We start from the raw sequence: 26,435 nt of genomic DNA on the forward strand, positions 1-26,435 counted from the left end.
TTTGGGAGGCAACTCAACTGCATTATCCCTCACCTTTTCTCCTTTAACCCCAGATTCTCCAGGTAATCCCGGAAGTCCTGGCAGTCCTCTCTGTCCCTGTATTAAAGAGACACGTGGACTGATATATTAAGATCAGCGGAGACAGATGTAAACATGAAGCCATGACATTTTATCACATTCTTATTTTTTAACGTGGAAGTAATATATTTCCTGTAAATGTGCAAGACTTCTGATTCATTTTTTTTCTTTTCTTTATTTATTAAAGTTTTAAAACACCTACACAAAAATAAACCACAACAAACAACATACAAACAAGGAACAGAAACTGTCAGCACTGCTTATAAATATTGATATCCACATGAAGAGACTTTGGATTTGTTAGCCGTTATAGGTAAACAACTAGAAGAAGAATAAAGTGCAGTAAAGCGTTACAAAACTGTTTATGATTATTGTAATAAATTTAAATAATATGATAATAAAAACCAGTTTGAAACATCAAGCAGCTGACAGCGAAAGCACATTAAAAATGGCTGGGCTTATTCTTACGTAAAAAATAAGCTGGATTAAATTAAAATACTGCAAATTTGTCAAAAGTAAATGACACTGAATATTTATTGATTCAAATAATGTGTCACGATCACCAGAGTGCCCTGGTTGTCCACTAGAGGGCACTCCACCCTAGACTACTGTCATTCCCTCATAGACTCTATCCCCCATAATCCTCTGCCCGGACTCATCATCACTGATTGTCTACAGCTGTGCCTCATTATTTTGCCGTTCACCCTATATAAGCCTGGTTTTCGCAGTCATTCTTTGCAAAGTCTTGTTTAGTGTTACAACTGCAGTTCTGAGCATTCCGTTCTCCATGTCTTTGTTTTTCCCGTTCCTGTACCCTGTTAATGTTTGGACTGTTAACCCATTGTATTTCTACCAGAAAGGATTGTTCAAGCCAGGAAAATCTGATGCAGGATTTCGGATATGGGCTGAAAAAAGGTTAAGGAAAGTGCAAGATATGTACAGTGAAGATTAAGTATTTATGTCCTTTGCATTAATATCAACCAAATATGACATTCCAAAGACCCATTTTTTTAGATATTCCTGTCATTTCCCCATTAGAAGCAGCAATCTTAGGACACTGTTATTATAATGGATTAATTTCATCTTTGTATGACTTGTTTGTGTCTGGGTCTGATGAATCCTCAGATTCAAAACTAAAATTATGGAAAGAAGATATAGGTGATGAAATATCTCTAGAAGATTGGCAGCAGGCATGTAAGAAGGCTCAGACGCAGACAGTCAACAGTAGCTTGAAACTCATACAGCACAAATGGATGATGGGAACATACATAACTCCTGCTAAGTTATTTAAGTTTAATGATAATATTCCTGATACCTGTATAAAGTGTAATGAGGCAAAAGGTATAGTACCACTGTATATAGCAATGTGAGAAAGTAAAACCCTTTTGGTTAGGTATTATTGATATGAGAATAGGGTGAGGGAGAATAGGGTGAAAAATGTTTGCTGTGTGTTACATGACACATGTTATTCACTGTGTAATCTGATGTGATATGCAAACTGAAAATACAATAAATATATTGTTAAATAGAAAGAACTGTTCATTTAACAATATTACTGTGTGCACAATAATGTCAATATATTAATTCAACATTGTGTAATACTGTACTGAATGGATGTCCTTAATCTCTACATACCAGTCTACTGTCCATATCTAAACAAATTGTTACTCACTGGTTTTCCTTCTTCACCTTTGCTTCCCTGTAAAACAGGCAAGAGATCAAGAGATTAAAAAATTGATAGCTCACTAAATTTATACTACAGAGACATGAAATGTTTTATAGTACTATGTTTACAAACATAATTATCATATCCAAGTCTCACAAAGAATCAGAAGAAGTAGCAAAAGTGCAATCAGTGCAAATTTAATAATGTGTCATTATCATACAGGAAATAATCTTACAGGTTGCCCATCTTTCCCTGGTCCTCCTGGTGGACCCATTGGACCTTGTGGGCCTCTCTTTCCAGGCTGACCTGAATCTCTGGGTGGGAGAGATGGTCCAGGAGGTCCAGGGGGTCCCGGGGGGCCTGCAGGTCCAGGTACTCCACGTTCCCCTTTTTGTCCCTGACCTGAACGCTGAGACATTTCAAGAGGAAACTCAGTGCAGGATTATTGCGTCATTTTAACCATCATTAAAGATCATTACTTATTTTTAAAAGTAAGTATCATTTTACCTATTACAACCATAAATGAAGTTTATCACTTACATCTGCTGTAATCTCCTCCGTTTGATGTGTTTTGTAACTCTCTGAAATAATTAACAACCAATATTTTACATAATCAAATAGAGACCATATTAATTAATATTAATATTTAATTGCTGAAATACTTTTGGAATAACTAAGATTTTTTAATGTTTTTGAAAGAAGTCTGTTGTGTTCATGAGTGAATGGTACTGTTGACTACTGTTTTGAAAAATGTTGTGTTCGGACGGAATGAAAGTGAAGCAGTAACAGAAGTTGACAACGCAAGTGAAGGAGTAAACAAGATGGATGAAGTTCACTCCTCCTGTCTCATGTGCTATATTGTTTATTAATTGCCAGATACAACAAAGTCGCTTATGTTCACCAAGACTGTCTATTTTAATATATGTGATGCGATCTGGGAAAACCGACGGAACGTTTTCAGTAAAGTAAAAAAAAAAGATTGAATGTCATCTTTTGTCAAAATTGGGTTTTCATTAAATTATCATTTTATAACATCTTGTCTATCATCTCTGAAAATATCTTGGAGAGTGCATAAAAATAGCGATTTACAGTGGCAAGACTGTCTTTCTCTAACTTTACTGTTTAAGGACACACACCAAAAACTTCCTGCCAGTCCTGTGTAAACTACAGCACGCAAAGATTTTTTTTCCCTAATACAACGTTATCGTGAGAAGGCAGAGCACAAGAGAACAATGGAGCTATAATGAACACACATGTTCTAATTATGTGTTTATTAGAGGTTGAATTCAAATCAAATACCGCCAAACTGCCCAATCTACTTATTAATAGGAAGACTGCTTCATAAAATGTATGAAAATATTTGGTTCAGATCACTCAAATGGAGGCACTCTTAAATGGTCAGATATGGAGCTTTAGTGTCATCTACTGAAAAAGTTTGGTACTGCGCCCAAACAAAATCTTACTGAAAGCTCATTTTTTAAATATTTCAACCTAAAATTTGGAATGTTGACATTTGTCATTTATTTTCTTGCAGTTTAAGAGTAAAACATGCTTTGTAATATATTTGTAACGCTATGTGCTCAGGCAGACGAGGACGATGAAGAATCAGGTTCAAACAGTTTAATAAGAATATATCAGAACAGGAACAGGGATTCACACACTCAACAATATACGAGACCGGACAAGGAACAACAGAGAGGTAGGAACTTAGGTAGTGCAGGTGATGAGGTGCTTAATGATGAACAGGGTCTATTTTATGTCTTTAAAATAAGACCTTGTTTTCCTGTATAGTTTTTCTGAGCATGTAGTTTTTCAGGAGGCTGGCCCATCTTGAGCTGAGGCTCTGAGACAGGGCCAGAGGTCCAGTATGGCCGCTCAGGCACCCCTCTTTTCAGAACAGGTGCAGAGACGGCTGGACTCGAGGAGGAAGAAGCAGGTTTGAGGAGGTGATTGATCACATACACCAATAGCGTCTGTGATCGATTCCCTCTCATTGCGAGGGCAACATTGCATTTACCCTCGCCCCTTCTTCCTCCGCCTCCTGAGTTTGAGTTCTTTCTACTTGCTCAGGCGCTTCTTTTACAATTAGGCTGTCGGCTGGCCTTTTGATAATATTTTTTCTAAAGGCTTAAAAGAACTTTTGATTTCATCCTTCTTCATGCATTAAAATAAGGAGGGAAAATCTTCGTTCTGCGAGCCGCAGAAAGGTAAGCTGGGTCTATATTTTTATGTTTATAAAAAGTGTAGACCTTGTTTTTCCTGTATAGCATGTAGTCAGTAAAGTTAGAAGGGGTTCTTTTGGGCAAAATAACTGTAGCATTAGGTTGGCTAATTTTCAAAACATGCAGGCCGCTTTATGGCTGCTATTTTGTAGCCTCCTATGTTAGAGTAGCTTCTCAGCTAATACTTTAGTTTGGTTTGAGTTAGCAGTTGTCGCTTCAGTTATTTGTGTACAGGACGACTTATCGGCCGCCTGACACTGTTTACTTGCAGTGCTTCATTTTCTCCTCATATTTGAAGGTTTCAAAATTAAGCCCAAGCTTTGCTTGGCCCAGTAGGCCTTAGCTAGCGGCTAGGCTAGAGGTAGGTTTAGGTGTTTGTTTGTTACATCACCCTTATTATTACTATCCCTGTGAGGTTGTATAGTTCCTAATTCTGGCCTCCTCCTGAGGGAGTTGCAGCCGTATGCCCATTTCCCCTTCGATGTGAAAATGTAGGTGCTATGGCTGAGGTTAACAGCTAAGGTTATAGGCTGTTATTAGCCTTCCTGGTGCTGTTTTTCCCAGGTGGTAGGCCCTTATCTTCGAGAAGATGAGTTATGCAGTGCTGCTAGGCCCCACTTTTTAGAACTTCTGTCATGCTTATAACGTCTTCACATGAGCCCCTTGAATTATATTCAAGTTTCAAATTACGATGCTAAATATTCTAGCTTTCGTTCTCTAGGGTTCATTACAGATTAGCTCTAGTCGAGCTAAATAATGTCTGCTACTTGGTTCTATTTTGCTCCTAGTATTTTAGTGGCCGCTAGCTGATGCCACGTGTGATGGGTAGGCTTTAAGGGCCTCCTTGGTAAGCATGCTGGCTTTTTCCCTGTCAGTTTTTATTTACAGTAAAGGGTCTTATGTCGCTGGCTGGCCGGGGCTCGGGCTGGCTAATGACCTTCCTTTGTAGTCGGTCTGTCTAGCCTGAACCTCAATAACACTGCCACGAGCTGATGCCACGTGTCTGCTGAGGTTATAGGCCCATGGGGCCTTCTTTAGCGCGTGTTGGCGTACGTTGTAAACCTCTTGCTTAAAGAGTGAAAGGGTGCTTTTACCGAGTACACTGCTCGTCGGATTGTGTTGGATGGGCTGTCTTGTGGGCACTCACAGCTACCTAATTACTTGGTTGGTCATGCGCTCAGTATGCTTTGTTTTCAGTTCTTTGGCCTTATGGGCCATCCTGAATACCACCTGGTGTGTTGGGTTCGTGTTGTGATGTTAGTTCATTGTAGAACTCGTAGCTATGTTGTAGGCCCCTTTTGTTCGGCCTCCATGGTTATGTGCCTACAGTATGGTCTGTCTGTTAGGTTGAGCTTCGTACTTCCCTCTGGGTTGACTGCGTAATTGTGCTTAGCTTCCTAAGCTGGTCATTGGTTGTAGACTTTTGTGAAGTCTCCCGTTCAGACTGGCCCCAGGCTGGTTTGTGCTCCCCTGTACCAGGGTGCTCTAGCACACAGCCTCCTAAGCGCTTTATCAGAAGCTGAGTAGATCCTAGGATGAGTGGTCTTACTCCCCTCAGTACGAGGGTTTATAGCGCTCAGCTGAGTTCCGCTCTCCAGGATGCCCATCTCTGAGTGTGGGTTTGAGTTGCTTACTGCCCTTTCGCAGTCGCTCTTACCTGCTCTCCTCTTTTGGAGTTTGCACATTGGAGATTCTGTATATCAGACAAGGTTGGCCCAGACTATGTTTGGCTTTCGCTAAATTAGCACGGCCTCCTTGGTGGCGTCAGGGGTGAATTTATCCCCCTAGTGACTGGCCGGGATTCCTTCTGGTTCCCTGGCCACATTACCTTTAAGTGACCACTTCCTACGGGTTGTTGGTCCCAGATGCCTTGAGCAGCCTTGGCAGACCTTTTACGAAAGGCCTCTTTTAGGCTCAGCTTGGGCAGTTGGCTGTAGGGAATGCTGTCACTGACAGCCTTGGAGAGTTGCTCCCGGTTTTTCCCTGGAACTGCCGGACGTTTGTCCACTTTTTGGGCATGCACTCTCCTCCAGCATGGGAACGTCTCAGGTTACGTATGTAACCATGGTTCCCTGAGAACAGGGAACGAGACTCTGCGCTTCCTTGCCATGCTTCGGGATGCCTGCGGAACAGTCCCTCAAAGACGAGAAGGTGTTGACTGCTTCTTCAGGCGCTCCCTTTATACGTCACGGTTCGCGCCATTCGACGTCATAGGCTGTCGCCGGCCAATAGGATTGGAGTGTTGTGATTCTTGGCATTTCAAACACCTCTCACGAGTGACGGTTCCCCGTAGCGCAAGTCTCGTTCCCTGTTCTCAGGGAACCATGGTTACATACGTAACCTGAGACGTTTTTACTGATCAAATAAAAGCGGTCTTGGTGAATATAAGAGACTTCTTTCAAAAACATAAAAAATCTTATTTATTCCAAACTTTTGACCAGCAGTGTACTAAAATCTAGATAATAATCAAAATGAACATTCACAAAAGAGGCAAAACAAAGCAAATTGTTTATATTTAATTAAGGAGTGTCCTTTCACTTCTAACCACATGTCCTGAGAACTCACCCTCTTCCACCTCAGGTGACACAGTGGGCGGGGCTTGCACAGGAAAGGTGGGTCTATGTGTCTGCAAGCAAAAATACAACTGATACATATGCTCTTACAACATAAATTGGCCATAATAAATGTAAACTACACATCTGAATCTATTATGATGATTGTTTCTGTGGTAAAAAAAAAAATAATTCTCAGATAGACTGCAACACAATTACCACTGTCAAGGCCCAGAAAGGTAGTAAAGACATTGTTAAAATAGTCCATGTGACTACAGTGGTTCAACCTTAATGTTACAAAGTGACAAGAATACTTTTTGTGCGCAAAAAACGTAGTTTACGAAGTAAACACAGTGCAGTGATTCCGGGTTCTACATCAGAAAGCCAGCTCAGTATTGGCCGACGCTGTTCACGTGAGCAGCACAACGCATGCATGTGATGCTGATGCAGGATAATAATGAGCCGGCTTTCTGATGTAGAACCTTGAAGCGTTGCACTGTGTTTACTATGTGAACAATGTAGGAGACTGACATGGAAGAGAAGAAATTGTTGAATATCTATCAGAAAGCTCTCAGAATTCATCAAAAATGTGACCCTGGACCACAAAACCAATTTTGAAATTTAAATTTTTGCAATTTATACACAATCTGAAAGCTGAATAAATATGCTGTATGGTTTGTTAGGATGAGATACAACTATTTGAAAATCTGGAATCTGAGGGTGCAAAAAAATCTAAATATTGAGAAAATCACCTTTAAAGTTGTCCAAATGAAGTCCTTAGCAATGCATATCCACTCACAAAAATAAATTTTTGATATATTTATTGTTGGAAATTTACAAAATATCTTCATGAAACATGATCTTTACTTAATATCCTAATGATTTTGGCCTAAAAGAAAAATCGATAATTTTGACCCATACAATGTATTGTTGGCTATTGCTATAAATATACCCGTGCGATATACCAGGGTCACAAATATCTTAATTTGTGTTCAGAAGATGAACAAAGGTTTTACAGGTTTGGAACAACATGAGGGTGAGCAATAGAGTGGTGCAGGTATGGCATCACTTTGTAGGCCAACCCGGAAGTTAGCGGCGCTTGGGTTCCCATCGATCGAAAGCCTATGCATTTTTCCCATAGACTTTTGGAAAATCGCAAAAAATAAGCTGTGTTTAACAAAGGGTTATGACACTTACACGTTTTGTCTATCAAGATAATCGTTAACACAACATTTATACATTTTAAAGTAGTCAGATATAAAAGGCTAACAGTAGGCTATAAACGGACTACAGCACACCATGGTCGTGAATCAACGTCACCACCACCAAGCTTCGTCAAACTTTATTTAAAAAACAACTTTATTTAAAAACATGCTCGCTGATTATGACCTGCGCTGTGTATGAATACTTATCCATTTTTTAATGAGAAATTCTGTCCAGTTGTTTTGTCCAAAAATTTTAGAAAATAATTTTATGCGTGCCTCTCTGAGATATTTTTATCTTTTGTTAATAATGTTTTATTTATTTGTTTATTATTTTGTTAGTTTATATAAACCTTAATATTATTTTTAAAATTCTTATGCTTGATCATTGAAATAAGGAACTAGTAATTGGTTAACTTAATATCACTGAATTCTCTGTACTACAGTATGTTAAAAACTACATTTTGAAAAGACTAAATATATATGTATATTAACTGACAGGTAAAACTTCTAAACTTCAGTAGTCTGGAATTGCAGGTTTCTAAATACTCCTCCTATCTGACCCACATCTTCCATCATTTGGATAAACAGGTATCCCAGCCTTAAACTCACGCCATTAGTTGAGTCAGGAGCTGACATGTCGGATCTCTCAAACTAGAGGTTCCCAAGTTACCTTGTTTGTCAGCTGAACCCCTATGACCTAAATTATTTACTTGAAGCCCTCTGATATTTAAAGTAGCTTTTAAATATTTTTACAACATCTTAACACGCTGCTATCTGAACATAATTAAAATAACTTATTTAATCATTTTGATAATTTAATTAGCATTTTAGTTTAAATTTTTTGCATTTTGTTTTTATTAAATTTACACAGGGCCCCAAGCTAGGAAACACCAGCATTGCACTAGCCAACTTGAAACAACTAAATAACAGTAAGAGAAGTCTCTGTCAGAGGCTGTCACACTCACTGAACAAAAATGAAAGAGGAGTAACTGATTAATTCTCTCTTGTCATGCATTGCAATGCATTACATAACAGCAGGTTCGCATTTGGTTTTTATGTCTCTTGTGACCAATCGCCATTATTGTCATCCCTGCCATTATGTGTTTTGGAGTGCCATATTTGAATGTACAGTATTTTAATTTGAAAACAATCATATTGCTTTAGAAGACTTGTATAGACCAAATTTATAGTGTTCTTTGATCTTGTGGGGACATTTTTTGGTCACCATGAGAAAAACAGCTAATAAATCATGCTAAATTATGTTTTTCTGAAAATGTAAAAATGCAGAATGTTTTCTATGAGGGTTGTGTTTAATGGTTATGGGATATGATATACGATTATGTCTATGGAAAGTCTCCATAAAACATGGAAACCCAACAAAATATATTTTGAAACAACATGAGGGTGAGAATTTTTTACTTTTATTTTTTCATTTTGGGTGAACTATCCCTTTAGCATTATAAAAAAAGTGTGCAAAGTGTGCAAAGTAAGTAAAACTGCTACACTTTTGGCTCAACGCTGAGGCATAATTATGCTCTTTCTGTCATGATTTGGGAGAGAACTGAAGATTTAAACTCTTTTGATGCCTCTGAATCTTGTAACACAGCTAACACCCTGGAGGGAGAATTAATCTCTTTGTTTCCTGTTTGGCAAAGAAAAATAAAGCATAATGTCTGCAAAGAAATAATTACATTGACTACTAACACACATAAACAGCACATAAAAAACCAAACAAATACAACAATGATTTCTACTTCATGCTCATCTATTCAGTTGTGAAAAATGTTATGCATTTGTGCATTTACTTTAAGAAAATTAGCATTTTTTAATTCAATACAAAACATTTAAAACTTAATTCAAAATCTGAAAACAATTCATATGAAGCCTTTGTGAAGTTTGGGGTCAGTAAGATGTAATGTTTTTGAAAGAAGTCTCTTATGCTTACCAAGACTGCATTTATTTGATTGAAAATACAGTAAAAAGATATTATACAAGATAATATTGCGAAATATAATTACAAATCAGAATAATTGTTTTATATTTTAATACATTTTAATGAATAATAATTATTAATTTTAATTAATAAAATATTTTAATATATTTTAAATTTTAAAATGATGGCAATTTTCAGCATCATTATTCCAGTCTTCAGTGTCACATGATCCTTCAGAAATAATTTTAATATGCTAATTTGTTGCTCAAGAAACATTGTGGAAAACTGTTGTGGTACAAAAAGGTGACACATTTTTACAGTATTCTTTGATGAATAAAAAGTAAAAAAAATTTAATTTTGAAACATTATTTTTTTTAACAATATAAATGTATTTACAGTAATTTGTGTAAGGAATAATTGACGACGGACCACTGAATTCTTAGAAAATAATGCACACCCGAGGTGGTAATGCGGCCACAATGCAAAGTGGACATTTCAAGACATTTGTCAGGTTTTTGTCCTTAAAACACTCTTGTGTGTGGGACTAATTTCTTACACATCTCATCCCAAGCCTCTGTTGCTAATTCCAAAACGTCATTTCAGAATTAGTAACGAAGGCTTGAGCCTTGATAGCAAAATAATAGCGTTGATACAGTTATTAACACAGTTACAGAGAGAGAGAGAGAGAACAAGCAGCATATGTGAATTAGCCTACCTGATCTGTGCGTCTCTAACGGCGGCAGTGTCTCTACTAATAGCGAAACTATAACTATTATCTCAAGAACCGCACAGTTATTACCTCGCTGGTGAGTCATGTATCTTAAGTTGCTAAACTATTTTACTGATAAATTCGTTAGAGCAGCGCTAACCAAACGTTTCTGTGCAAGCATGTGTCTGTGAGTACAGTACGCGTGTACGTTTGAAAGAGAGAGAGAGAGAGTGTGCGAGAGAGTATGCACTTTCAGGACACAATAAAATGTGTTTTGTGGCAAAAACCATGACAATAATTTGTCGGTTTCATCAAATTGTTTAATATATTTATTTGCTAGTTCGGTGTCGTTGTGGGTTTTGGTTCTTTTGCGGTTGTAAGCGGTAGGACCTAACTGAAATCATTTGGTGAAGTGATATAGAACTGCAATCCGGTCAAGTCCTGCTAGAACTACTCTAGCCGTGCATTTCCCTGAAAATAATTGCACACCTTAGAACGTTGGTCAACCAATCAGATTTGAGCATTCAACAGCCCCGTAGTATAAGATAAATTTAATGCACCCTTGCTGAATAAAACTTTTAATTTCTTTAAAAAAATCTTACTGACCCCAAACTTTTGAACAGCAGGGTAAATTAATGCCTTAAAAAACATAAAATAAATTAATATTTTAATGGTATAATGTTATTCACAGTGCTCAGCGTAAATGAGTACACCCCCTTTGAAAATATCTCAATATCACAACACAAAACACAAAAACAATAAGACTAAGTTTAATATAACATCTGTTTAACTTATAACATGAAATGAAGGTTAGTAATATAACTTAAAGAAAAAAAATTCAGTTTTACTCAAATTAGGGTGATGCAAAAATGAGTACACCCCACCGAAAGTCTCTGGAGCAAAGCTAAATTTTAGACTACAAATGTCTAATTTAACAAGAATTCAACCACAAGTGAGTCTAGTCATTCATTACACAGGTGTCCAGCAGACAGTTGACTATAAAAGTGTGTTAAAACCCCTTCGCATTTCATGCTGTCAGCAATGGCACCACATGGAAGAGAAATTAAATTTCTTTATACCTGAAAGTTGAAGGCTACAAGAAGATCAGCAAAGCTTTTCTTATCAGTCAGAATACTGTAGCAAAAGTGGTACAAAAATGTAAAAAAGATGGAATTCAACCATCTCACAGAGACGTCCAGGTCGTCCACAGAAGTTAATACCTTGACAGGAGCGTCTTCTGAAGAGAAGGGTTGAAGAAAGTCAGCATGTAAGTTCACTGCAGTTATCTAAAGAAGTAGAAAGCCAAACTGGGGTGACTATTTCTCGTGACACAATAAGGCGTACAATGCAGAGGAATGGCATGCATGGGTGCCGTCCATGAAAGAAGCCTCTCCTAAAGCCCAGGCACAAAAAAGAGTTGCCAGGGCCCATGTTGACAAAGATGAAGACTACTGGGACTCTATACTCTGGAGTGATGAGACCAAGATAAATATTTTTGGAACTGATGGCTTCAAAACTGTGTGGCGTCGCAAAGGTGAGGAATATAAAGAAAAATGCATGGTGCCTGCAGTGAAACATGGTGGTGGCAGTGTCCTTATGTGGGGCTGCATGAGTGCTGCTGCTGTCGGGGAGCTGCATTTCATAGATGGCATCATGAATTCACAGATGTACTGCTCTATACTGAAAGAGAAGATGCTACCCTTGGTCGTCATGCACTTTTCCAACATGATAATGATCCTAAACACACATCTAATGCCACTGTAGGATTTCTGAAGAAGAACAGGGTGAAAGTGATTCAGTGTCTGCTGATCTGAACCCAATCGAACAGCTATGGGGAATTCTGTTGAGCATCACTCTCCATCCAGCATCCAGTCTCCAAAAGTGGTCATTCTTGAAGAATGGAAAAAGATAGATGTAGCAAAATGTCGCCAACCTGTTCATTCCATGCTTAGAAGACTTGGTGCTGTCATTAAAAATCATGGAGGCCATACAAAGTACTAGATGTAGTAGTTTTTGTTGTGGGGTGTACTCATTTCTGCATCACCCCAATTTTAGTAAAACTGAAAAATGTGTAATCTAAGTTATATTATAAGTTGAACAGATGTTATATAAATAAGTTTATATATATAAATATAAACTGAGTCTTGTCAACATTTTGGAAATTGTTTTTGTATCAATTGAGATATTGTTTAAAATGTTACTTTTCAAAGGGGGTGTACTCATTTACGCTGAACACTGTCTTTATTTAAATAATCAGGTTATTAAATAATGTCATGTAATGATTGTAATGAGGTGCCTCTGTCAAACCTTTTCTTTATCTTCTCTCTCATGTGCCGTTACGAAGATTTCGCTATGTCTCCCATGCTCTTCTTCATCATCTTCACCATCACCACTTCTGTCCCCCTGCAAAACATTCAGCAGTGAGCCTGCACCTCAACTGCACCAGAACTCCACCACAAGAGGGAGTGCCAGCTCTACAACCATCATCCCCAAAGATACAATAAGACATTTTATTGCCTTTATAAAAATGGCCAAGGACAGTGTGCTTTTATTCTGAGATGAATAAGAGACAGATAGAGTAATGAAAATGCGCTCACGCTGGGGTCATCCTCCTCACATTGCTCTTCTGCTGCCCTGGGGTCCGGTTTTATCACCAGCTGCTGGATAGACCCCTGACAGAATGGGAAAGAAAGAGAGAGTAAAAGAAAGACAGAGACAAATGTGGGGAATAGTTGTTCAGCCGTTTAAAACAAAATCAAATTGCTTGTGTAAAAGATTGCTGTGTATATTTGCAGAATGCCAAGCGGTTAATCACACTCCAATCACGTTCATACTTAAGCACTGCCTGGAGCTGTAAGAACTACTTTCATAATGAAATCTGTTCTGTTATTTTCATTCTAACAGCAGCAGACAGCGTTCAAGAGAATAGCAGCACAGATTCATCCAGCGCTTGGAGATGTGCCAGCAGCACTTAAGGGAAGGTAATCAATTTTGTACAGTTATCAGCAAGCTTTCAGATGAAGCACCTACTGCTTTACTCATTAGGATTTAATGGGTTCTTTTAGCCACACTTTCATTGAAGCACAGCTGAGAATTACAGTATGATGGCCATCAACTACTTTTATTATTAAAAGCATTATGAAATGTCCCAGCCCTAACAACCAGAAAACAATGACGAGCAAACTTCAATTAGAGCCATTACAGATAACACATAATAACACAATAACTTTCATTAGTATTGCCTCTGAATGGAACTATGAAATAGCAAAAGCTCAACAACAAAACTGACAATCCTCAAAAGTGCTTTTCTAAGAGGGCACAACAGTAATTGCAACACTCTAGAAGTTTGAACCTGAGACCTTTGGGGTACTAGCCAGGTTTAAATGTATAATTTCTGTCTGTAGCTGTACAGAAGAGTGTGTGAGAGTTTCATTGTTAGTCGTGGATCTTTTTTCCTGAAGGAGGCCCATAGCATTATGCCATTTAACACAAAGGATTCTACCTTCCCGAAGTCTTCTCCATGCCAACAAGCCTCCCTAAACACAATAACACAACATCTCATGGGACAAAAGCTCCTCAGCTGGAATAGTTCAATCATGGGCAGAGGACAAAACATCTGAAAACTTTTTGAATTTTTTTTTTTTTGGTACGGTCAGTGTGGCAGAGTTTTAATGTGAATAAATTAAGGAACGATTCATTTATAGTCAACTAATGACTTTGTATAGTAATTTTTATTATTATGTTATGTGTTACAAAAAAAATTTTGAAAACAAAATAAGCAATCATACGGAAGAGGATTAGGGCCAAGCAATAATAAAAAAATAAAACCATCTCGAGATTAAAGTTGTTAAATTTAGAGAAAAAACTCGTTAAATTTCGAGAAAAAACTCGTTAAATTTCGAGAAAAAAGTCGAGATAAAATGTTGAGAATAAACTCATTAAATTACGAGAAAAAACTCATTAAGTTTCAAGAAAAAAGTCGAGATAAAATGTTGAGAATAAACTCATTAAATTACGAGAAAAAACTCGTTAAATTACGAGAACAAATTCGTTAAATTACTTTTTTCTCGTAATTTAATGACTTTATTCTCGTAATTTAATGACTTTATTCTCAACATTTTATCTCGACTTTTTTCTCGAAATTTAACGAGTTTGTTCTCGTAATTTAACAACTTTTTTCTCGTAATTTAATGACTTTATTCTCAACATTTTATCTCAACTTTTTTCTCGAAATATAAAATTTTTCTCATAATTTAACAAATTTGTTCTCGTAATTTAACAATTTTTTTCTCGTAATTTAATGACTTTATTCTCGTAATTTAATGACTTTATTCTCAACAATTTATCTCGACTTTTTTCTCGAAATTTAACAACATTTTTCTCATAATTTAACGAATTTGTTCTCGTAATTTAACGACTTTTTTCTCGTAATTTAATGACTTTATTCTCAACATTTTATCTCAAGTTTTTTCTCGAAATTTAACAACTTTAACCTCGAGATGGTTTTATTTTTTTATTATTGCTTGGCCCTAATCCTCTTCCGTACAATCAACATAGCCAACAGGCCAAAGAAATAATTTTTCATCTCAATGCGCCTGGAATATGCACCACATGCACGTCGTGACGTTCTGCCAAAGTCATGTGATTTCAGTAAACGAGGCTTTGTTACGTCATAAGTGTTTCAAAACGTTTCGAAATTTCGAAACAAGTTCGAAACTTTGGCAGTTTGATACACACTCTGAACCACTGATTCGAAACAAAAGATTCGTAAATCTTCGAAGCTTCATGAAGCAGTGTTTTGAAATCGCCCTTCACTAGATATTGTTGACTAAAGTCATTATTTTGGTATTTTTGGCACACAAAAAGTATTCTCGTCGCTTCATAACATTAAGGTTGAACCACTGTAGTCACATGAATAGTTTTAAATATGTCTTTAGTAGCTTTCTGTGTTAATTATCTTGTGTTACTGTGTTAATATGTGTTAATTATCTATTAGTGTTAATTATCTTGCTGACAATGGAGGCCTCACTGAGCCATCGGATTTTATCAAAAATATCTTAATTTGTGTTCCGAAAATGAACGAAGGTCTTACAGGTGTGGAAGTAGGGCTGGACGATTATGGCCTAAAATCAAAACCTTGATTAATTGAACATTTTACCTCGATTACGATTAATGAACGATTATTATGTATATAACGATACATAATGTTTCTGTTTTTTTTGCCCTCATAGTTCACTGACAAGGTTTGTACTGTAAATATGCCTGACTATTAAAGGTGTCATATTTTTACTTATTGAAAGAGTGATCTGACATAACAGCTCACTTTCAGCAGTTATTTTATCAATGGTTTGTAACATTTCTTACAGATTTCTGCTCATTGTAAATCAGATAAAGATAAATTAGCACAGTACCAGCAAGGGTGAATGTGATTTCACAAAGTGCCACAATGCAGCTGCGCAAGCATGGTAGCTATAAAAAAAAATACATCCAATCATCTAAAATTGCTTGAATGTCCAAACTGGCAAACCTTAAAACAAATACAACTGACAAAGTGTGGTGTTCTTGAGTTAGCCACTAGAGGGAGCTCTTGTGTGAGAGCGAGAAGGACGCAAAAAAGAAGTGAAGTAGTAGTGCATGTGATGTGAGGGAATAATAAAAGATACTGAGTTCCAGTCACTGAGCTTGATAAGATTTATTTCGAGGCACTCAACACAAAGTTTAGTGAAGACGCAAGGCTCACTGCTCGTGCGCCATCACTATGTGTTGAACCAGCGTTCACCTTCATGTTGCTTTTATGCCACTGACTGGACGGGGAGGAGTCATGTTTCTACACACGACACGCGGTAGTATGGTTTGTACGGAGCCCCTAAAGGGACATATGTGGTGGTAGAAAAAAAAAAATGGGAAGGAAGGAAATTTTACGTGGTGGTGGAAAAAAATTTGGGATGGGAGGAATTATTTTTTTTTTTTTCAAATCTTTTGCGTTCCCTCGCAAAGATGTTTTGCGTTCCCTCGCAAAGATTGCGTTCCCTCGCAAAGATGTTTTGCGTTCCCTCGCAAAGATGTTTTGCGTTCCCTCGCAAAGATTGCGTTCCCTCGCAAAGATGTTTTGCGTTCCCTCGCAAAGATTGCGTTCCCAAGCAAAGATGTTTGCGTTCCCTCGCAAAGTTATAATCGTTCCCTTGCTGTGAGCTCGGACAAACACTTCCTCTTTAATGTCCCGCTGGCTGGCAGTAGTGTTTTAGTTAGTAACATACGTTAATAATGCACACAAATAATGCGCGGCTCATAGAGTTTGAACTTGTTGGACTCAAAAATGAAGAAATGCAGTCAGTGCTTAAGTCAAGCAGTTCAGTTGGCAATATATTCACAGATTCGAGCTTCCCGGATTAGTAACTCGTGAGCTAAACGTTGTTAAAAAAACAAATGAAGCTACTTCCAATCATAGTAACCTAGACAACAAGCTACAACAACCCAATTTTCCTCAAATGTGTTTTATAATAAATTGGTCTCTATGAGCAGGCGGCGGAGAGACACGCCTGAAGGGACCGTCTGAAAAGTGCAAAACCCAACACTTAGTTTGATAAAAAAAAATGCATAACGTTTATGATTATTAATTATTAAATAAAATAATATAATAATAACTTCACTGTTATTAGTAAAAATATTAAAAAAATTGTAATGCCATCAAATCCAGTAAGCCATTATCATGCAAAAGCTGTTGTATGTAAGCTGTGTACCAACATCATTTGTGTAAAGAAGGCCTTTAAGTGCTACTTGCCAAACTAAGTGTTGTAGTACCTATAACCAGCAGTAGAGCAGTGATGTATAACTGAATTTGGTGCCAGTACAGTGTGTTACAGTGAAGTTATTGAGTATTTTTCGTAATATAAAATGAGCAAAAAGGTTTCGGGTTTTGCACTTTTCAGACGGTCCCTTCAGGCGTGTATCTCCGCCGCCTGCTCATAGAGACCAATTTATTATAAAACACATTTGAGGAAAATTGGGTTGTTGTAGCTTGTTGTCTAGGCTACTACGATTGGAAGTAGCTGCATTTGTGTTTTAACAACGTTTAGCTCACGAGTTATTAATCCGGGAAGCTCGAATCTGTGAATATATTACCAACCGAACTGCTTGACTTAAGCACTGACTGCATTTCTTCATTTTTGAGTCCAACAAGTTCAAACTCTATGAGCCGCGCATTATTTGTGTGCATTATTAACGTATGTTACTAACTAAAACACTACTGCCAGCCAGCGGGACATTAAAGAGGAAGTGTTTGTCCGAGCTCACAGCAAGGGGAACGATTATAACTTTGCGAGGGAACGCAATCTTTGCGAGGGAACGCAAAACATCTTTGCGAGGGAACGCAATCTTTGCGAGGGAACGCAATCTTTGCGAGGGAACGCAAAACATCTTTGCGAGGGAACGCAAAACATCTTTGCGAGGGAACGCAATCTTTGCGAGGGAACGCAATCTTTGCGAGGGAACGCAAAACATCTTTGCGAGGGAACGCAAAATATCTTTGCGAGGGAACGCAATCTTTGCGAGGGAACGCAAAACATCTTTGCGAGGGAACGCAATCTTTGCGAGGGAACGCAATCTTTTTTCCAAATTTTTTTCCACCACCAAGTAAAATTTCCTTCCTTCCCATTTTTTTTTCTACCACCTTGTCCCTTTAGGGGCTCCGTAGGTTTGAAGGGGGAAGTATTAACAGGATTTAAAAAAACGAAATATCCGACATGGGAAAATTACGTTGGTTAGAGGTTCTGAATTTCGGTTTCGATTAATTTTCGATTAATCGTCTAGCCCTATGTGGAACGACATGAGGGTGAGTAATTAATGACTGAATTTAAATTTTTGGGTGAACTAACAATTTAAGCCTTGTCTGTGAAACCAGGGGATCGTTTTTTATGTCATAGTTATATTTTATCTCCTAATGTTGACTTTTTATCTAATCATTTGAACTTTTTAACACATAATATAATCTTTATATCTCATAATTATGACTTAGCATCTCATATTTTGGATTTTTTTTTTTGGACTAATTATCACTTTTTATGTCATAATTATTGATTTACCAAAGCATGGATTTTTTTATATGGTGGACATGGGCATCTTTAGATGACCAATAAATAATATTTAAATTCTGTACTATTTCATCTAAATACACAAAATAAAACACTAAAAACTAAAATCTGAGTTAGGTATCACAACATTATAACGTATAGTATGAGAAATGGATTTTAAATTTGAGATTTGCTGAAGATTATATCAAATTGTTTTACATGAAATTCACTTTGAGTGTTAGATGAGGACAAAGGGAAATAAGCATGCACAATTAATCCAATATCAGCTGATAACAATAAATTAAAATGTTCTATCCCATATCAGTTTATAATCACAGCAAACATTATCACTCAAATGACAGAACACCGCTTCTTTGAACAGTTCTTACTTGTGCCTATGCTCTTATGTTGCTCTAGATGGCTGTGAATAACCAAATTTTTGATATTGGATCAGTGATAGATGATAAACTGTCAAGGTGAATGTGAATGTCATTGTGCCCCAGTCAGTTTACTAAAGGTACTTGATATGCTCAGTAAAAATCAAAACAAAGTTATAACTCATATCCTGGAAATAAATGCACAACACTTCAAAATCAAAGGACAAGGTAAATATGAATTTAAAAATGAGAAAATTCAATGGGCTTTCAGCTTATCTTCAGTTATGATTTGTGTGGTATTTAAACTGTATTTTTCTAAAGGATGTTTCTGAGTTTTGTGAAAATGTAGATGGTGACATACCACAAATCTCTCCAGGCCAGTACTGCCTGCATTTGCCACAAAGATACCAGAGCCTGGCTTAAAGCTGAGGGGCTGCTTGCTTCTCTTCAGGGGTGTGCTGTGGTACTGCTCACAGTCCATATAGAGCCGAACTTCCTCATTCTCGACCGTCAGTGTGAAGCGGTTCCACTGCTGTGTCATGTCAGGCACTTTAAAGGAAGCCACCTCCATGGTGTCAGCAAACCCTGGCTCGCTGTAATAGAGTACAATCCTCTGGGTCTTGTCCTCCACAGGTGTCAGGGCCAAGCCCAGGTGCACAATCTTCTGGGAGGGATCTGTGATGGCGAACAGGACCCCTCCTCGAGAGCTGGAGGGCTTGAGGGTAACAATAATGGCAAAGTCCGTGAAGAAGGGCTCAGGTACAAAGGACTGGGTCAGTCGACCTACATTAGCATTAGACCCAAAATTGTATGCAGGGAAACCCTCGTAGCCAGTGATGAAGGACACAGATGGAGGAAGAGGAACGCCAATAAGCTCAGTGAGCACTAGATGACCCTTGGACCCTCGCTCTAAAAGAAATCACCCAGTAACAAAGAGAATGATTAAAATGAAGGACAATATACACAGTCATAAAATCCCTTCTCACAATTATGAAAATATGTCTCTTAATAAGTGAACATAGTCTAAAATAAACCCCTGAAAAAGTCTTGAACGAGAAAAGTGTTGCAATGAAGACTAGAAGGCCCTAAACACACACAGATTATTTCATGTATTTGTATATATATATATATATATATATATATATATATATATATATATATATATATATATATATATATATATATATATATATATACAGTGGGTACGGAAAGTATTCAGACCCCATTAAATTTTTCACTCTTTGTTATATTGCAGCCATTTGCTAAAATCGTTTAAGTTCATTTTTTTTCCTCATTAATGTACACACAGCACCCCATATTGACAGAAAAACACAGAATTGTTGATATTTTTGCAGATTTATTAAAAAAGAAAAACTGAAATATCACATGGTCCTAAGTATTCAGACCCTTTGCTGTAACACTCATTTATTTAACTCAGGTGCTGTCCATTTCTTCTGATCATCCATGAGATGGTTCTACACCTTCATTTGAGTCCAGCTGTGTTTGATTATACTGATTGGACTTGATTAGGAAAGCCACACACCTGTCTATATAAGACCTTACAGCTCACAGTGCATGTCAGAGCAAATGAGAATCATGAGGTCAAAGGAACTGCCTGAAGAGCTCAGAGACAGAATTGTGGCAAGGCACAGATCTGGCCAAGGTTACAAAAACATTTCTGCTGCACTTAAGGTTCCTAAGAGCACAGTGGCCTCCATAATCCTTAAATGGAAGACGTTTGGGACAACCAGAACCCTTCCTAGAGCTGGCCTTCTAGCCAAACTGAGCTATCGGGGAGAAGAGCCTTGGTGAGAGAGGTAAAGAAGAACCCAAAGATCACTGTGGCTGAGCTCCAGAGATGCAGTCAGGAGATGGGAGAAAGTTGTAGGAAGTCAACCATCACTGCAGCCCTCCACCAGTCGGGGCTTTATGGCAGAGTGGCCCGACGGAAGCCTCTCCTCAGTGCAAGACACATGAAAGCCTGCATGGAGTTTGCTAAAAAACACCTGAAGGACTCCAAGATGGTGAGAAATAAGATTCTCTGGTCTGATGAGACCAAGATAGAACTTTTTGGCCTTAATTCTTAGCGGTATGTGTGGAGAAAACCAGGCACTGCTCATCACCTGTCCAATACAGTCCCAACAGTGAAGCATGGTGGTGGCAGCATCATGCTGTGGGGGTGTTTTTCAGCAGCAGGGACAGGACGACTGGTTGCAATCGAGGGAAAGATGAATGCGGCCAAGTACAGGGATATCCTGGACGAAAACCTTCCCCAGAGTGCTCAGGACCTCAGACTGGGCCGAAGGTTTAACTTCCAACAAGACTATGACCCTAAGCACACAGCTAAAATAACGAAGGAGTGGCTTCACAACAACTCTGTGACTGTTCTTGAATGGCCCAGCCAGAGCCCTGACTTAAATCCAATTGAGCATCTCTGGAGAGACCTAAAAATGGCTGTCCACCAACGTTTACCATCCAACCTGACAGAACTGGAGAGGATCTGAAAGGAGGAATGGCAGAGGATCCCCAAATCCAGGTGTGAAAAACTTGTTGCATCTTTCCCAAAAAGACTCATGGCTGTATTAGATCAAAAGGGTGCTTCTACTAAATACTGAGCAAAGGGTCTGAATACTTTGGACCATATGATATTTCAGTTTTTCTTTTTTAATAAATCTGCAAAAATGTCAACAGTTCTGTGTTTTCTGTCAATATGGGGTGCCTTGTGTACATTAATGAGGAAAAAAAATGAACTTAAATGATTTTAGCAAATGGCTGCAATATAACAAAGAGTGAAAAATTTAAGGGGGGTCTGAATACTTTCCGTACCCACTGTATATAAATCCCATTGTTCTTTTAAATAATATTTCATGTTTATTACAGGAACAGTTCACCCAAATTTTCATTTAGCAATTTTCATTGAACACTTTAAGTGTTTGTTTTAAATAACAAGGTGTTACATGCAACATTCAGCCTCTTCACAACGATTTTGACAACACTTTTCACTTTTTTAAGAGCTAAATCCTTTGTCTACATTTCCATTTACTGTTTAACATTATTATTATTTTGACAACATTACACAGACAGATAAACATTCTCATTAGTTTATGGCAATGTCAAAGCCAAAGACTCCTCAAACTGACATTAATCACTAACAATCTGACATGAGTTCTAATGATAATAATGAGGTACAAGGCAAATAAACAGCTCTACAGGGATGCAGAGCTTTTAGCAAACACTCTGTCTGACAGCAAAAGTTTCAGAACTGACAACAGCAGATTCAGAGAGAGGATCCTCTTTATATATGTCAGCACGACTGTGATTCAGCCAAAGGTAATCACAGCCGTGCTGATATACAGCAATATTGCACAACTGTGAGTGTGATATTGCTTTTATACAACAGTTTGACTGTTTAACTAATTCTAAAACATCACTTTAGAGCTAGCAACAATGGCTTGGGCTCCTTCAAAGAAAGTAATTAGTGTATTAGAGCATTGAGTAGAGTATGTATATTTAACCACTACAGAAACATCCAATATTAGCCAGCGGCAAATGTTGGCGGGGTACATGAGCGCTTTGAGTCTTTGCAACTCTGAAAAAGTCAGAGCAAATTTTCAATTAGGTGCTATCTTTATAAATAAACTGCAGATTCGTGTTTTAAACAACAACATTCTAGCCTGAAAAGCTCTTAAAACTACATTCCGTGACACAACAACAACAGTATTTCGAACATGTGGGTTTTCTCTTCCACCATTGCCGCTTACTGATAGAAATGCTGCCTGTGTCTTTAAGAACTATTTGTTACAACATAAAGGAGATAATATTATCACATAATACTGTACAGTAAAATGGGAAACACTTTATAACACTTACACATTTATTAATATATTTTTTAAATTAAAAAGTTGCCGTTGAACTAACAATGAACTACTGTGTTTGTATCCATTAACATTAAATATGATTAATAGGCAAATATAATGCTCACTGTACATCATGTATGAATTAAAAATATTGTAGATATCGATCCAATCAAAATCCATATGAAAGTAGCTCCTAAAATTACGTGTAGCCTATAGGTAGCGGCGTAGCGCAAATACTTAGTTCTGTCATGAAACTCTAGATGGCGCAGGCTGATAGGTCCTTAACTCAATTTGGTAGCGATCACATCATTATCTACATAGTGCTGATTGGTTGCTGTTGCTTTAACGGCCAATGCGCTGTGGCTAAACATTCAAATACTGGTAGTGCTTGCTGTTATATACACTTTCAGAAATCCTCCTCCTCCCCAGCTTCACCTGTATAGGTTATTTCATGTGTGTTATATGTGCAGCGGCAGTATGTCTTACATGCTCATAGCAATGTCTGTAAATGTATTGGCAGTAGCAAGTCTCAGTACTTGCTCTGCAGCAGCAGCAGCAGCTTAGCAGATCTATACCGCCAAGACCAAATACATTAACAATGCCATATCCATTACCATGCCAATGTCTCCGAGAGTTGTAATGACATAACTCTATTAAAGCTGTATGACAAGACACAAAGTACTACAGTATACTGCATATCATAGAGTAGATAGATAGAGTGAAATTGCTTCAGTGACTATGGAATAATGGGATAAATGAGATCTTAATTAAGGAACAAGTCTGGACCCTAGGGTTAATTTCACAATCTTCCTCTATGCCTATAATCAGCAGGTGGACCTGCAACCAACGCTCCATCAGAGACCAATTTCCAGAAAACCTCCTGCTGCTAATCCTATTATTGTAATATCATGTGATAGAGATTTAAAGTTATTCTTTGAGAAAAGAGAGCTCATCAAACACCACCAGGCTGATCTCTCACACGATGGGATGGCACAATTAGAAACATTTTAGAGTTAAAGTTTAAAGTAAAGTTGCAGTTTAATATCTGTTAGCCTCATGGGTGAAACATAATCTCAGTAATGATTCAACTGCACAGCTAAATCCAAATTACATTTGGATAAGTTAAAACTAACAAGACAGTAATACAGCGATACACAATAACACATCTTGCGTATGCAAATCTCTCCAGTTGGTTCATTACAAAATATATTATGAAATCCTCAATGAAACTAAATACATTTACAGTCAATGAGGATGTTTGCATTTTTGGGTTAACATTGAAAATGGCCTTTCACTAACATGTTTCAACACTTACCCTTCATCCCCCATTCCCACACAGTGAAAAATCTCTTGTTAAATTTATGGTTGCCAGAAATTCACTGGAAAAAAAGTAACCTGTGACAATGTTCAAAGGATGCCTGTATATTTTACAATTTATAACCATACATTTCATTAAGTGATATAATGTTAATATACCTGCTTGAACTGACAAAATCTGCCTTTTTACCTTAAAATGTACCGATAACCACCACAATAGAACAAGGAGTGCAACAAAAAGCCACAAGATGAATCAGTTTTTTTGTAAGTGGCCTGTCCACTAAACAATGCCAATATTCATATAGTGCACAGGATCATACACACATAATAAAACACCATCATAATATACAACACTAAAATAATACAATAAACATGACCTAAACAACATAAAATGTAACACAAAACACACAAATGTACATTACTGATAACAAAAATAAGAGAAAAAAATATTTCGTGTTAAATTATTTAAATGTAATCATGTTGTGTAATGCAGGGACTTCTGGAATGTCCTTTTATTGTTTTTCACCATAAATTACAATAGCTTTTACTTGCAATTTTTTTTTTAAAATCTGACAGTATTTTACAGTAGAATTAAATCTAATGCATTAATAAACTATTTAAAGTTTTTCACCATATGTTAAGGTGATGTACTGAAGCATTTTACAGTATTTTCTGCAAAAATTACAAACATTTTTTTTTTACAGTGCACCGACACTCACCACTCCATATTCTGAGAGGTTTCTTAGCTCTGGCTTTGCCGGATCCCTCTGTGGGCCGAGGAGGGGAGGTTGGGAGGACAGGGGTTCTGCTGTCCTCTGATGTTGTGGTGATGGGTGCAGGTATGATGACAGCAGGTGTGGGTGAGGTCTTCTCTGGGACCCATAGAAACCTGAACCACTGGATTTGAGAGGAGACACTGACCAGGCTCAGGAGCACCAGACAGGTCTGCGGCAGCACCGGGACAGCCATGCTGCTTGGCCGAGCAAGGTAGATGAGCGTGCGTCAACCGCTGTTGCAATACATCCAGAACGCGCTATGACGCTCCGCCCGCACGGCTGCTCTCTACCCCCTAGGAACCCCCTCGGTACCCCAGTGCACCATGCAGACTTTGGTATTCAGCAAGGCAGCTAAATGTCCGATCCTCTACGCCATCATAATGGGATTGTTGAGCACACACAGAGGGAGAATGCACAGCCTTTGACCCCCACCTCGGCCCCCTCCTTAAACCCCCTCCACCTTTTACCACCTCTGACTCTGACAAACATTCAGCTCATGGCAATGGGGTTTACTTACAAAAAATTGAGGATTTCACAAAAGTGTGCAGCTATGGAGAGCTTTAAAGCTTGCTAAATATTTTTCTTCATCTTAAAAGGACATACAGTGCAAGCAAAGTTACACTGAGTGCAGGGAGTAGCACGCTTCCATAAGAAGGCATGAGGATGCTGGATGAATTTTCAGTGCCACTGGGATTCAGGAAAAGTTCAGGAAGGTAAAGAAAGTAATATAACAGATCAGCGGTACAAGGATGCATTAAATTGACCAAAAGTGACAATACAGACTTCTATTTCTAATTAAATCAAAGAATCAAAGAAATTAAATGTTTTCTATTTGAATACATTTAAAATGTAATTCAATCCTGTGATGGCAAAGGTTAATTTTCAGCATCATTACTCCAGCATTCAGTGTCACATGATCCTTCAGAAATCATCCTAATATGCTGATTTGCTGCTCAAGAAACATTTCTTATTATTGTCAAGTTTGAAAACAGTTGTGCTGCTTAATATTTTTTTAAACTGTGACACATTTTTTTCAGGATTCTTTGATGAGAATCAGCAAAATTCAAAAGAACAGCATATAAAGCTGCATTTCCACCAAAATTACAAGGAACAATTTGTTTTTCCCAGGAAAAACTTTTCCCCCACACCTGTTGCTGTCTGCATTTCCATCACGGTCTAAAGTACCGTGAAGATTAGGCAAATTAATCTGGTGACATAGGACTGCGTGCGATTTTCGAGTTCCCGCTGGATTTTGTCCTCCGCATATATGCTTAATAAAGCCTGAACATTGTCGTCGATCCAACGGTCATATTTTTTGTTGATTCGAATAGCAAACATGCACCCCAACAGACTTTTGAAATAAAATGCTGCGTGGAGTCAACCAATCAAAATACTGCATGAACTCATCCAATCAGCATGTTCAGCACCCAAGTCCCACCCCAGAAAGTTCCTGAATTTTGAAAAAGTGCTACCTCGTGAGCAGGGACTTTCTGAGGGGGAATTTTTTTAACCAGAACTTCATTTAGACCCTGGTCGCTGCGGTCGAAACACACTAAGTACCACCCCAATGTCCCTTCTTCCTGGGGAAAGGAAACAGGACTTATTTGAAATAGTCTTTACTGTCACGTTTGATCAATTTAATGCATCCTTGCGAAATAAAAGTTTTAACGTTTT

At 37.8% G+C, this 26,435-nt stretch overlaps 1 protein-coding gene across 4 annotated transcripts in view; it reads right to left on the reverse strand.

Annotated features, from left to right (window-relative positions):
* The window catches only part of col15a1b (collagen, type XV, alpha 1b), a 56,365-nt gene that overhangs the window by 16,246 nt on the left and 13,684 nt on the right, over nt 1–26,435 (reverse strand). For all 4 annotated transcript variants that reach the window (XM_048163837.1, XM_048163839.1, XM_048163840.1 and 1 more), the window contains exons 3-10: nt 19,173–19,720; nt 12,963–13,037; nt 12,673–12,768; nt 6,532–6,592; nt 2,285–2,325; nt 1,980–2,153; nt 1,751–1,777; nt 34–96 (exon numbers count right to left, since the gene is read on the reverse strand). In XM_048163837.1, the coding sequence (XP_048019794.1) occupies nt 34–96; nt 1,751–1,777; nt 1,980–2,153; nt 2,285–2,325; nt 6,532–6,592; nt 12,673–12,768; nt 12,963–13,037; nt 19,173–19,720 (1,085 nt within the window). The remainder of the gene's footprint in view (nt 1–33; nt 97–1,750; nt 1,778–1,979; nt 2,154–2,284; nt 2,326–6,531; nt 6,593–12,672; nt 12,769–12,962; nt 13,038–19,172; nt 19,721–26,435) is intronic.

The sequence above is a fragment of the Megalobrama amblycephala genome, linkage group LG17 (genome assembly GCF_018812025.1).
Source record: "Megalobrama amblycephala isolate DHTTF-2021 linkage group LG17, ASM1881202v1, whole genome shotgun sequence".
In the NCBI taxonomy this organism is placed as follows: domain Eukaryota; kingdom Metazoa; phylum Chordata; class Actinopteri; order Cypriniformes; family Xenocyprididae; genus Megalobrama; species Megalobrama amblycephala.